This window comes from Cannabis sativa, chromosome 3 (assembly GCF_029168945.1).
Source record: "Cannabis sativa cultivar Pink pepper isolate KNU-18-1 chromosome 3, ASM2916894v1, whole genome shotgun sequence".
In the NCBI taxonomy this organism is placed as follows: domain Eukaryota; kingdom Viridiplantae; phylum Streptophyta; class Magnoliopsida; order Rosales; family Cannabaceae; genus Cannabis; species Cannabis sativa.
In genome coordinates, this window is record NC_083603.1 from 46,044,967 (window position 1) to 46,059,298 (window position 14,332).

General features: G+C 35.8%; 2 protein-coding genes across 2 annotated transcripts; one reads left to right on the forward strand and one right to left on the reverse strand.

The window, feature by feature from the left end:
- Nucleotides 1–1,917: 1,917 nt before the first annotated feature.
- LOC115709485 (DEAD-box ATP-dependent RNA helicase 30) lies at nucleotides 1,918–6,341 on the forward strand. The gene is made up of 10 exons (XM_030637602.2): nucleotides 1,918–2,379; nucleotides 2,519–3,108; nucleotides 3,218–3,397; nucleotides 3,496–3,657; nucleotides 3,738–3,892; nucleotides 4,264–4,356; nucleotides 4,448–4,533; nucleotides 4,623–4,849; nucleotides 5,612–5,845; nucleotides 5,943–6,341. The coding sequence occupies exons 1-10, from the start codon at nucleotides 2,324–2,326 to the stop codon at nucleotides 6,047–6,049; spliced, it is 1,890 nt and encodes a 629-aa protein (XP_030493462.2). The 5' UTR covers nucleotides 1,918–2,323; the 3' UTR covers nucleotides 6,050–6,341.
- A 1,167-nt stretch (nucleotides 6,342–7,508) lies between these two features.
- Nucleotides 7,509–8,248, reverse strand: LOC115709915 (large ribosomal subunit protein uL15x). The gene has a single exon (XM_030638170.2). The coding sequence runs from the start codon at nucleotides 8,113–8,115 to the stop codon at nucleotides 7,675–7,677; it is 441 nt and encodes a 146-aa protein (XP_030494030.1). The 5' UTR covers nucleotides 8,116–8,248; the 3' UTR covers nucleotides 7,509–7,674.
- Nucleotides 8,249–14,332: the final 6,084 nt, after the last annotated feature.

Genomic DNA, 14,332 nt, shown 5'->3' on the forward strand with positions numbered 1-14,332 from the left:
CTTGCATAATATATAAACTATCATAAAACGATAATGCAACTATAAGGCAACCAACACAAAAAATAAATCAAAATGTAACTGTATATAACGTAGATGTATTATTCATGAGGTTTTTTTAAAAAATTTCACATCATACATTGTTTTGAATTTGGTGGGAGGTCCAGATCTGTTTGTTACAGATATACATTTCATGAATCTTGATTTCGATATTAGGGGGAGTTGTTTTGATCGAATAAAACAGAAAACAAATGTGTAATTTCAGTTTCTTCACAGTTTTTCTGATTTTTTTTTTCGTCATTTTCAGTTTAGATCATTGCAGGTATTCTTTTCCAGTTGATTTTGCCAGAATTAATAGTTGTATTTTTCTCGTTTTGGTTTCATTTTGGTTGCTTTGCGGTTTTGAAACGAGCGCGTATTTTCATCTTCATGGTTCGCTTCTGCAATTGAAGGCTTAGTGCATGTGGTATTTTTGTAAATATTTGTATGTGGACTGTATAAATGTTTAATGGGCCGGCCCAAAGTATTTTTGTAATTTTTTTTTCTTTTTTTGTATTTTTTTGTTTTTTTCCCTAAAAATATACCCATATAACAATATCCAGACATATATATATCTATTAGGCATTATGCACATGCCAATAAAATTAAATATTATATCATCATAAAAATAATCTAATACATATTTAAATCCATAAATATGTAACATAATAAAAATATTCTCAGCTAAATAAAATTACAAAAATATCCTTTCGGAGTTAGCGGATATTACATCCTTGAAGCCATTTTAGAAGGCTTGAGTGGTAAGAAGAAAATTAAGGTTCTAAATTTTGCATCTTGTGCTTTTAATGAAATCTAGTTTCAATGAAACCAATTAAGATTATCATGTAAGGTTGATATAATAAAAGACATTGTTAGCAGGGTCTATTCTAAGTTCTAAGAGTTCTCTCAAATTTTTGGAGTCAACAATTGTTGTGAGTTTAGAAAATGGTAGAACTGTTATTAATATCAATCTTGTTAAGCCTTTCTTGATAACAGATGTCTCATGGTCCAAGAGAGTTGCTGGTCTTGCAGCAGTCTTTATTGATAGAAATAACGGTCATTGGGCAATTAAGCTGCTGAAGAGTAACACGACCTCGACCATGGAAGCAGAGACTCACACTATTTTTCAAGCTCTTCTTTGGGCAAAGAATGAGATGATGGAAGAAGTAACCCTCTTTTCGGATGCTAAAGTGGTGGTGAAGGCTCTCAACAACTCTAGATGTCCACCTGATTGGAGATTTTGGAACTTGTTTTTAAAAGTTTTAAATTTGATTAAGTACTTTAAAAGTTGTCGTTTGTTGTATGTTAGTCATTGTTTTAATGATTTAGTTGATGGTTTAGCTAAGATTGCTAAGTGGTCTAGCCAAGTTTTTCCAAGAGAAGGGAGCACCTCTATTGCTCCCAATTTTCCTTTTTAGTTTGAACAGATTTCGTCTTTGTAAAAAAATTGGGAAATTTACATAAACTAATATTTTCAGATTTACTGTTTTACGAATTTTTTTTTACAGTGTTTATAAAAATAACAAGAAAACTACATAAAAATAACAAAAAAACAACAATTAAACAACATTAAAAAAAACAATATACAAATAACAAAAAAGAAAAATAATAACAAAATAATAAGAGTACAACACAAAAATACATCAAAAGATCGTATTTTATATAAATGAAATCTAAAAAACCGTAAAAATATTGAAAATTTCATACAATCGTATTTTTGTAATTCTTTTGTTATTTTTATGTATTTTTTGAAATAATTCCAAAAAAATTGGCATGTTTTTCGGTTTGCATTGGGTTTTTCTAGTTCATAAACCCTACTAAAACACACGTGGTAATGTGACCAAATTTGTAGTCCAATCCGAATGTAGACAGTGTCATTTTGACAAAAGGATCTGGACTGGACTGAAGATGAGTGGGCCGGACCTGGGCAACCGACTTATGTACGAGGCCCATTAACAGTAAAGTAGCAGTAAGCACCAAATGCGCGGGCAAAAAACAGCCTTCCTTCCCTTTAGTTTTCTTTTTCTTTTTCTTTTTCTCGTTTCTCTCCAGCCGGGAAACTATTTTCCGGCCAACCAAACACACCAAAAAATACCTATCTTTAATACGATATACGATATAACTTCAATTCTTCGTAATATATATTTTCATTGTTTCTAGTTACATATAAGATTACGTAATTGGGGATTAAGAACTTTTTTTGTAGAACTTGCTTGCTGAAAGAGAAAGAAATAAAGAAAATATATAAAGGTTTCTGAAACCCTAGCAGAGCCAAAACCCTAAAGCGATGAACCCCTACGATCACAGACTCGCAGATCCGAGCTCCTACAGAGACCGGCGAAGGTACGTGATACTATGAACCTAGCTTTGAGTCAGATCTTCCACTTCCTTATATTTTTTATGGTAGTCGGTTCAAATTGCTTACTCTTTTATCTTAAATTATATGTACAATATTAAATCATTTATCTTGAATTTTGTGTAGTGACCTTATTGGACCGACTCAGGCGGGAACGGGACCAAGCTATGGCCGCCCCGGAGGTCCATTGTCGTACGGAGGTTCGGCTGGAAGAGGGGTTTCTGGACCAGGATCCAATGCCGGAAATTTCAATGGGTATCCGCCGTTTCAGCCACCTGGCAGTCGGTTTGATATGGGTCGAGGTGGCGGAGGACGGGGAAGAGGTTTTGACTCTGGAGGTCGAGGTGGTGATAGATTTGGAGGAAGTAGGAGTTTTGATGGCAACGGGACTGGGGGTAAGAGCTATGGTGGTGGTCGTGGTGAAAGATATGGGTTTTCTGGTGGGCGTGGTGGTGGGAGAGGTTTCGAAGGCCGTGGTGGTGGAAGAGGAGGCAGATTTAATGCTTCTTCAAAAGGGGAATTGGATAACGTGGCCCTTCCCAGGCAGGATTTTGGAGACTTGGTTCCGTTTGAGAAGAATTTCTACATTGAGAGTCCTTCAGTCAGGGCAATGTCAGAGCATGAAGTAATGCTCTACCGTTCGAGGCGGGAGATCACTGTTGAAGGGCACGATATTCCGAAGCCAATTCGGATGTTTGAGGAGGCTAATATTCCTGGTAATTTCTATCATTGAATACCATTGTGTTATATTTCTTGCTAGTATCGACTTTTTTGTGATTATAGTTTTGGCTTATATATTGATATGCATATTTTTTGTTATGTCAGATTATTGTCTTGAGGTAATTGCAAAGTTGGGCTTTGCGGAACCAACTGCAATTCAGGCTCAAGGATGGCCTATGGCTCTCAAGGGCAGGGATTTAATTGGCATTGCTGAGACTGGTTCTGGTAAGACTTTGGCTTATCTGCTGCCAGCTTTGGTTCATGTCAGCGCTCAACCTCGATTGGGTAAAGAATTCATTACATAATCTTGTGCATGTATATGCGTTTTGAATTTACTAAGTAATTTATTATATGTTTTGATTATTCTTCTGTACATTTTTCAGCTTATGGTGAAGGTCCTATTGTGTTAGTAATAGCACCTACTAGAGAATTAGCCGTTCAGATTCAAGAAGAAGTTGTGAAGTTCAGTTTACGTGCCAATGTTAGGAGTACTTGCATATATGGTGGTGCTCCAAAAGGACCTCAAATTCGTGATCTTAAAAGAGGTAACACTAACATATTGCAGATTATGGAACTTGTGAAATGTTACTCTTAGTTGAACATAATGACTCTTAACATTATTCAGGGGTTGAGATTGTCATTGCTACACCTGGGCGACTAATTGATATGTTGGAAGCTCAGCACACAAATTTGCGAAGAGTGACTTACCTTGTATTGGATGAGGCTGATCGGATGTTGGACATGGGATTTGAGCCTCAGATAAGGAAAATTGTGGCGCAAGTATGGCTTTATTCATTTTTATAGTTGCTTTTTAAGAGTTTTTTTAAGTCTTATCTACATTACCATAGTTCGTAGGAGTCAATAATTTTTTCCCCTCCTTAATCTATGGACTGAAAATAGAAATCTATAACCCTTCTTTTACCTTTCAGTATGTAATGAACAATTTCAATGCTGCTATAGTGGCAATATTGTAGATCCATGTTGCCGATGAAGTGATCAAACTAATTGAAATCAGAATCACGAAAATATAGATTGGACTGCATGGCTCTAAATTTTTTTTATATTAATTCATAGTATAGGCTTAGATCGTTGTGCCACTTTCCACTAGGACGTGAGCATCTTCTAAACTGCAGTTAACCTTTTTACCACAGATCCGGCCAGATCGACAGACATTGTACTGGAGTGCCACATGGCCAAGGGAGGTTGAAGTCCTAGCAAGGCAGTTTCTGCGTAATCCTTATAAGGTCTGTTGAATGTTGATTTTAACTTGGACAGGACATGTACTAGTTTTGACTCTTCTTTGATGTCTGTTGATTTTTTTTTCTAATTCTGTAGGTAGTCATTGGATCAACACACTTGAAAGCAAATCAGTCTATTAACCAAATTGTTGAAGTTATGACCGACATGGAGAAATACAATAGGTTTGTCTTTTAACCTGGCAACGCTTCACAATAAAAAGGCTCTTGTTTTAGCCTTCGCTGTTTTCATGGAAACTTGCTCATTTGTGCAGGTTGATAAAACTTCTTAAAGAAGTGATGGATGGAAGTAAGATTTTGATATTTATTGAGACAAAGAAAGGATGTGACCAAGTAACAAGGCAATTGAGAATGGATGGGTGGCCTGCTCTGTCCATCCATGGTGACAAAAACCAGACAGAAAGGGACTGGGTCCTTGCTGAATTTAAGAATGGCAGAAGCCCTATAATGACTGCCACTGATGTGGCTGCGCGGGGTCTTGGTAGGATCAATGTGTTTTAGGAGTCTTATGTTTCATTTAAGTCTTGATTTTCCAAGATAAGCGAGTCGCCGGCTGCTTTCCAGTTTCCTGAGAATATAAATTGTGGTTGGGTGCGAAGGCAGGGTATCTATATACGACAACTGACTGCTTATATATTTGTTCATCTGATGGCACCTTGCTTTTAACCTGAGCAAGCAATCTATTGAGTTTCATTGGAGGCAGTATGACTTTCTCCTGTTTTTTTAGGAACTTTATCATATTCCAGTGCTAGCATATCTAAAGGTGTTCTTATGTTTCATTGATGGAAAAGTTTGATTTTTCTGCGTTGAGCAATGTTGAGGCCATATATTACCATAGTTATAGTTGCCATAAGGAAAGTCGGTTGTTGTAAGGTGGTTTATGATCTGGCTGCCTTTATGAATTTGATTTAAGTCTATTTCCGGAGGAGCCTGGATGGTATTGATACTAAAGTGTTTAGATAAAATAAACTTCGTGGTGCCCATCCACTGTTTGGAGCTGGTTATTTCTGCAGCCCGGTTGACTCACACATGCTTATTGAGTTTTTGGATATGGAATTGTCGGTGGTGAAGCTGCTCCTTATCCCTGCAAAGTTAAGGTGGGCACATTTGTGTGATGAATGTGTTATCTTAAATTTGAACAGATCTTAGGGTGCAGGGATAAGGTTGTTTGCAGTTTTCTCCTTTTTTGAGATTTAAAGCCTTTATTTTGTTATTCCTAACCCCTTGTTTTTGTTGGTTGTAGATGTGAAGGACATAAAATTTGTGATCAATTATGATTTTCCTTCAAGCCTAGAGGATTATGTCCACAGGATCGGCCGAACTGGTCGTGCAGGAGCTAAGGGAACAGCCTTCACATTTTTCACACTAGCTAATGTGAAATATGCTCGGGAATTGATAAAGATCCTGCAGGAAGCAGGTCAGACAGTGAGTCCTGCATTGTCTGCTTTGGCCCGATCATCTGGTTCTGGCCATGGAGGTGACTTGCTAAAACCGGCTCTCTTTTGGAGTGTAGCTCTGGGCTATACTATTGAAAGTTGCAACTTGCTTATCTGTTCTTGTTTATGGTGTGCTAGGTTCAGGAGGAAACTTCCGCTCGAGAGGACGAGGTGGTGGCTTTGGCAATAGATCTTTGATATCCGGATCAAATACCATCCCTCTTGGAAATAGAAGACAATGGTAGTTTTGTTGTCTAGTCTAGCTGCTAACAGCTACCTTTTTTTCACCTGAAAGAAACAAGGTTGTGTGACGGTGCAAGAGAACTGCCACTCAATCCCATTTCCAAGAGAACTTGATTATTTACCGAAGTTGTAGCTATTAGTATTTAGCTATTACATACTCATTGAATTTTACACTTAGATGTTATGTTTGTTCCTTTTTAGGTTGCAGTATGTGCCATATAGGCTACTAATCTGATTTAAATTATTTGTAGGAGGGACATAAAAATCAATACAAAATGAATTTTTTGTTGACAATGGAAATGTGTATCAAAATTTTTTGTTGCTAAGAAAACACTGCTTCCATTAAGCCGAGTTAACGATATTGGTAAGTCCATAGGGACTCACCTTCCAAAAGTTAAAGAAAGCCATTACAATCATTATTCAATCCCTAATGAGCCAGCACATGAGAGCCGCCCTATTGGACAGTCTAGGTGCCCAAAGAGGAGAAACAGCAAAAGAGAACAGTAAAGATTGAGCTTGTGCAAACAACCTTGAAATATTCCAATGAGGAGTAGTAAGGGCCAAAACCGGAGGTTGGCAGTCAGAAATGACATGGATTTTATTTTGTTTAGCAGTTTAAATGCGTTCTTATCAAAATGTACATGGTGCCAAATCAATCTAAAGTTCAAATCTTTACACTTATACCGATTAAAATCTACACTTATAACCAATTTAATTCAATATGCAATTACTATTTTAATGTAAAAAAATTAATAATTTAAAAATCTAATACATAAAATTAATAATTAATATATTTCAGAATTGTACCTGCATATTTTTTGTCTACATATAATTTAGATAAAATTAAATATTTTTTTAACATACAATTTAAAAATGAATTCAAAATATCAAATACATGCAGTACAGATGAACACCGCTACGAGGAACCTCTAGCATTAAAATTAGGGTTATCAATATTAGGTTTATCAGTACTTTCTAGCATCAATCCTGCAATGAATACTTGCTTGAATTTTGTACAGTTGCTTTAAAATTACAGATGCAGCAAACTGAATTTTTAAACAAGGCATTCATTCACAAACTTCACTAATATAAACGAAAACAAATAGCTTCTTTCACGCAAACCAGAACCTCATCTACACTCGTTCGTAAAATTAAATTATTTGACCTAAATGAATATGAATACCTACATTTCTATTTTTATTTTCTTGAAAAAGAAGTTGGGAACATTCCAAATCTTCTGGACATGGAACCAAAACCAAAATTATATAGGCACAAAGAAGACATTTCTTACAAGTTACAAGCATAAAACCCTACCATATTCTTACAACTAAAGATTCACGTTCAATCAGTATGTTTATAGATAAAGCTTTTCATCAGCCTTCCTCTACCACTTAATTAAGAAATAATTAATTCAAAAAGATTCTAAAATAATATCAATAAGAAAAAACAAACCCATAAAAGTATCAAATCTATAACATTTCCCATTAAATATGTTATCAATAACGGGTCCAAATGTGACAAAAAGGTTCAAATTTTAAACTAATTCAATGTGAAAATACTAAAGCTCAAAATAGCAAAATTAAAAACATTAAAGAAGACGAAGGGAAAGGGCAATCAAAACGACAACCTAAGCCGTCAAAACGACAGCGCCACCAGCCTGCTTGATCTTCTTCTCTGCGATCTTAGAAATGAGCTTGGCCTTAACAACGAAGGGCTTATCCTCTGGGAGGGTACCTTTACCCAAGACCTTGAAATACCCAAACTGCGATACATCGATCAAAGGAACGTTGTCCTTGGTGGACTTGTCCTTGATCTCTTGAGGAACCATGGACCAGAGCTTGTCGATGTTGACAATGGGGCAATAGAACTTGTTCCTGAGCTTGTGGAAGTACCTCATTCCGACCTTTCCAAAGTACCCAGGATGGTACTTGTCGAACAAGATCCTGTGGTGGTGCATACCTCCGGCGTTACCTCTTCCTCCGGGATGCTTCCTGTGCTTACCCACTCGTCCATGCCCGGCACTGACGTGGCCTCTCTTCTTACGGTTCTTCTTGAATCGGGTAGTCATCTTCTCCTCTCCTCAAGATTTTCGAACCCTCCTGCAACCAAACCCTATGCGGCAAAGGATGGGGAAATTAGGGTTTTTCAACTTTATAGGGAAAATGTTGGGCTCGTTGTAGTCTGGGCTTTTGCTTTCGGCATGAATGGTTGGACCATACTGTGGCCCATTGTTTAATGCTTTTCAAAAACGTTGTAAAAGTGTCCTCATACAAATTAGGTCTAACTTGTCTCCTTCACATATATCAAACCGTCCAAACCGCTCAAACCGCCCGCACCGCACCACACCGCAAAAAAAATACGGTTTAAAATTCTTTGCGGTGCGATCGCGATTTGAATTTTTCTTAAACCGCGCGGTGCGCTGCGGTTTGCGATTTTGAATTGTTAATATGTTGTTCAAACCGCACCGCACCGCATATTATAAAAATACTAATTTTTATATTTATTTAGGTCCAATATGTGAATATTCAACTTAAAGTCTACTATTCTTTCAAAAAAAAAACTTAAAGTCTACTAATTATTGTATTATTAACACTTAATTTTTTTTTCATATTTATTTTCAAGTCTTATCGTATTTTGACAAGTTTTGCTCAAAGTTTGTTGTATTTGTGATAGTTTAATTATTTAGTGATAGTCCAAACCGCATAAACTACAAAAATCGCACCGCACCGCACTATTTTTTGCGGTGCGGTTTTTGCGGGTTTTTAATTTCGCGGTGCGGGTGCGGTTTGGGAAATTTAAAAAACCGCATGTGCGGATTGATTTGAAAAAATAGTCAAAAACCGCACCACCCGCACCGCGAACACCCCTATATATGTTGGAAAATTATTTTACCAGGATCTTAGATCTACTCACAAGTATGTTGTTTAAACACCCTAAATATGAACTTTCTAAAACGATAAAATAAACACATATAAAGTTAAGAAAACCTTACATTGATGCAGCGGAATTAATGTCTCCTTCCACTCAGATCTCTAACCCTCGAATCCTTTCTGTAGCAGAGTATAATCAAGATCTGAGCCCGAATGTCCTTCTTCTTCAAGTTTGATCCTTCACAGTCTTCCAATCTATGATTGAGTTACTGCTTGCTGTGTGTGGGCACTTACTCTTTCACTAGGGTCGAAAAAGATGAAGGAGAAAAGAGAAGAGAGGGTTTCGGCCAGGTATAGAAAGTGGGGAAGTCTCAGTTTTTCTGTAGAGAGAAATTTCTGTCAGAAAGGCTTATTGAAAACTTGTCAAAGCATTGTTTGTGACTGAGCCATCACTTTCTATTTATAGGCAACTACTAGGTTTAGGTTAGGAATTATTTGGCATTAAAATAATGAAAATATTAATTTGAAAAAGCTAATCTAAGTGGCCGGCCATGGTGTTTATTGGGCCTCACTTGATTTTGCAGTTTTATCAAATTTTATCTCTATTTTCTCAAAAACGCTAATTTTCCAATTCTAACCTTTTAAATGCCAAAACTAATTATTTAATAACTAAAATAGATTATTAAATAATATTGTCATTTAATTTAATTATTAATTAGACATATAAAGTCCATTAATAAATAAATAAACCTAGAATCACTTTTCTTTACAATTTCACCCCTGCTTAGTGAAAATTCATAAAATTAGACATAGTCTAACTTTAGAATTATAATTGATCAATCACGAATCAATTAATGAGTCTTACAAGCAGAATGTTCTCAACTAGAATGGGGACCATGGATCTATATGCTGAGCTTCCAATAAGTGAACCAAATTTACCAAGTAAATTCCTACTTATTAATTCTTCGTTGAATCCACTCTTAGAACTTAGAATTGCACTCTCAAACTTATATAGAGCATATTGTATGTTCCACGATATCAATATACTATCTCATTTAACCATTGTTATAATCTTATTGTGATTTAAAGATCCTCTATATAGATGATCTACATCGAGATGGGATTTCTTTACCGTTCTCACCCCTCAATGTATTTTGCCCCTTAAAACACTTAGCTACCTGTAAATGGTGTTTAGTGATCTAATAATTAGTCAGTTAAACAAGAGCTCATCCATTTACTTCTATTTGCTAAGCTCGAAGGGAATCATCACTTGACTTCTATACACCAGGTAGGCTATAGATTCCATATTTATGTTCAGCACTCCCACTCAATCATACTATCATGTTCCCAAAATATACGTATCACCTTGACCCAAAAGTAGGCTTAACTAATAAATCAAAGAACATGAATAGCACTCCTGAGTTGAGCCTAAGCATATCAGGATTTAGATTCTTTTAATCTTAAGATCAACTACTGATATTGTAAAGCCCGCTTAGTTAATTTGGAAATTAGCAGTTAATCATGATTAATTATGAAATTATTTATAGCTATTTAAATAATTTATTACTGTTATTTATGGAATTCAGAAATGCATGTTATGTTATTTAGTAGCTTTCATATTTTGCATTTTCGGTGCCCGGTATTTTGGAACTCGGCGTTTGGCTCAGTAGAAATCACAACTTAGTATGTTAGTAGTTTGGGGACGGGTTTTAGACATTGGGAATGTCGGGAATGGCCGGGAATTTAGAATTTCCCAAAAATACCCCTTTAGTATGATTTATGTGGTTTTAAGGTGGAGGGGCAAAATGGTCTTTTTGCCCCATTAATGTTTTGTCTTTTAGTGGCTTGTTTAATTGAAATTAAATAATTATTTAATTGTGTACTTGGCTGAAATGAATAGTGTATGTAGTGTATTTCATTTTCCCTTTTTATCAAAAAAATCACTAAGTAAGAAAAGAAAGGAAATTTAAAAAAAAAAACACTCTCTTTTTCTCTCTATTTTCGGCTGTGCATGTGGGTGCTTGGAGCTGGGTTTTGCTCAAATTTTTCAAGTGGATTCTCATCCAAATCTAAGCTTTTTCCAAGCTAGGTTAGCTTCTCTTGATTTCCTCCTTAAAATTATGAAAAAAAATGATGAAATGTTGAGTGAAATGCATGATGTTTTTGGTGATTGTTACTGCTGATTATTGTTGTTGTTGTTCTTTGATTAAATGTTGAAATAAATAGGTTTAATGAGATTGTATAGCATGCTTGAGTTCCTTGTTCTTGTAGGTTAGATTTTCATGTAAAAAGTTATGAATTTTTTAAAGAAATGGTTCAAATTGTTGCTGTGAAGTTGCTGGATGTTTTCTATTGTTTGCAGAGGCTTATTTATGCATGATTTAGTAGATTCTAGCTTGTTTGAATGCATGATTGTGGGAATTGCTCAAGTTTGAGTTTAGAACTCAAAGCTTGAGCTTTAATGGTGAATTTTGATTCTGTGCATGAAGCTTTGTTTTATCACCTGGAAAATGTTTATTAGGGTCTAATTAGCAGGTCTGGAAAGTTTGGTTGAGTTTGGAAACGTTTTGGTTGGAGAATTGATTTTTGTGGTTTTTCTGGGTAAAACCGGCTAACCGGTTTTACACTGCTTGTAAAACCGGTTACCCGGATTTTGCAGTAGGGTGAGAAACCGGTTTTTCTCAACTTGCCGTTTCGTGCTAGTTTCGGGTTTTCAGACAGTTTGTTCTCTGCTAGTTTGGGGGTATTTTGTGTTAAGTTACAGTAGGTTAAGTTTGGCTTTAGAACCTTTGTCCCCGTTGTGATTTAGCGTGTCTCTTATCGGTGTTGTGATTTTTACGGTTTAGGAGCCTGTAATCCGCCGCTCAGCTAAGTTCCGGTCGGGTTGGCCAGACACACGAATTCGGAATCCGTAAGATTAGTATAACGGTATGCATATGTAGATTACATGTTTAGCGTGCATGTAGGAAGCCCGTTAGATTACATTAGTTATGTATATAGGCTTCGAACCATCCAACCCTGTCACGTCGGTACAGTGCCGGAGTATGACCAAGAATGAGTATGACCGGCTCGACCGATCAGCCGACATTTGGTTGGTGGTTCCGTGCTATTGACCTATCCCGTCGGTACAGTGCCGGAGTATGACCAAGAAATGGAGTATGACCGGTTTGACCGATCGTGAGGATACTTGTCAATAGTACCGTCCCTGTGAACTTTCAAAACTCAGTACCATGTTGGACATGGCAGTAGTGGCTCAGTACCGTGTTGGACACGGCGATGGCGGGACTCGCATCGTGTTGGACACGGCAGTTAGAATTATGTATGAGTATTATTATGCTTTTCTTACTGAGTCTGTCGACTCACAGTTTACGTTTATGTGTAGGTAAAGGCAAGGCTATAGCTGATGGACCGTGAGCGAGCTTATGAGATTGTACATGTCGGGGCGGTTAGGCCTGGAGCGTACGATCCTCGGGACAGCAAGGCTGAATTTTTGTAACTGGTCGTTAGACGACTTTTATTTTATGTAACAGTTAAACAGTTAAATCTTTTTGTAAATGATTTTATAATCGGGATCCCGAGTCTTTTGTAATATGGTTTATAAGTTTAATTAAAAAGAAAAATTTTAATTAATCACGTTATTCCATAAACCTCGTTGATTAGCAACGAGCTGCACAGTACGTTTAAAAATCACGTAATACGCCTAAGGTAGTTAGGGTGTTACAGATATTGACTTGGAAAGATATGTATAACGGTAAGTTTGTAATATCTTAACTTAGTTGCAATATCGGTCCAGTCCAATGTATACTCCATACATTCGAAACTAGTATACTTTACTAATGTCCTGGAAAGTACATAACACTTACTCCAAGTGTAAGTACACATCATCGCTGATTATCACATTAGTGTAAATCCAATAACACTGATGAAACAGGGACCAAAACTTTTGATTCATATGATCACAATCACATTCCACTGTGTTGACGATACTGTAATTGTGAATAAACTTATGATCTGGATTTAACTGATTTTGTGTGTGAACATAATAAACATATTAAACATATTAAACCATTAGCATGTAAAATTCATGCAAACATCAATCACTTCAAATTTCTTATATTGATAACTAATCAGATTGTAAAGAGTTTTATTTAGGGCATAAAACCCAACAAACTCCCACTTGCACTAATATAAAACAAACTGTGCAAATAGGTCAATCTGATGTCTTGATCTTCAGATCAAGTGTAGTATATTTGAATCCACCCAAACTTCTGGAAACTAGTTCATAAATACACTTATGAAACATCCTTTACTATATGCTTTACTTATCAAGGGATACTGAAATCTTTATTGTTTTAAAAGTACATCTGAATTAACAGAAGACATATCTCTCATATTTTAAAATATGTAATTGAGATAATACAGTGTAGACTTTTCTTCAGTAATATAACTTTCTGGTATTTTCGAATGGACCAAGTTATAGTTCTTTTCTGGTAGAGCTTGAATTATTATTCAATAATTCCTTCACCCCCAAAGTAAGCACCATCTTATAGAAATCGAAATTAGATGGTGAGATACATGGATAACTGATACACAGTTCCTTAATATCTGACATATAGATCACTTTCATAAATCTTTCTTGAATATCTTCTAATGTTCCCTATTTGATTACATCTCAGATAGCTCCCACTCAATAGCAGATGTCTGGTTAAATAATACTTGTAACCTCTGATTGTTTAGAGAGTTACCTAGTTGTGACTTTTGTATTAGTCTGAAACTTTAAGTCAAGACTAAGTCATCAACATAGCAGACTAGTATTTGAAGTGAAAAATACATGCCAGAGATAAAGTAATCAAAAATAAGATACCATAAAATTTTATGAGAATTTAGAATTCTTGGTTCAAGTCATTCGAATGGACTGAACTAGAGTTCTTTATCTTATTCTCATAATTCTGATAAGCTATTCTTATCCATGTGAATGGTTAGATTTGCTTTTCAGTAGTGTTCTTAAGTACCTATCACAATTATCAACCTAATGAAGATGGGTATAGAACTTTTAAAATTCTCCCACTCAATTAAGGTAGTGTGAAACTTTAACAAAGAACTTTCAAAGGTATCAAACTTTTACTTACAACAGTAAAATCGAAATGGAACATACAATCAAGATCAAGAATTTATATTGACAATAGCTGACTCATTATATTACTTCCATGTTTAAAGAAGATATGTGTTACATAGGGAATTGTGGAATAGACTCCACCCCTAAGAATATACATATAGGGTACTTGTGGATAACCTCCACCCCTAAGTATATAGAGATTATGATCCACCCCTAAAGGTTGTAAAGATCATGATTCTCTTAGTGTGATAGAGTTTATGTGGAGTTGATTACTATCCAGAGTTCATTAGATATAAAAG

Bases quoted from the DNA above. Each gene is read 5' to 3' on its own strand.
- LOC115709485 (XM_030637602.2), top strand. From the start codon at position 2,324: ATGAACCCCTACGATCACAGACTCGCAGATCCGAGCTCCTACAGAGAC. The intron at 2,380-2,518 runs GTACGTGATACT...AATTTTGTGTAG, and splicing joins TCCTACAGAGACCGGCGAAG to TGACCTTATTGGACCGACTC. The intron at 3,109-3,217 runs GTAATTTCTATC...TTGTTATGTCAG, and splicing joins TGAGGAGGCTAATATTCCTG to ATTATTGTCTTGAGGTAATT.
- LOC115709915 (XM_030638170.2), bottom strand. From the start codon at position 8,115: ATGACTACCCGATTCAAGAAGAACCGTAAGAAGAGAGGCCACGTCAGT.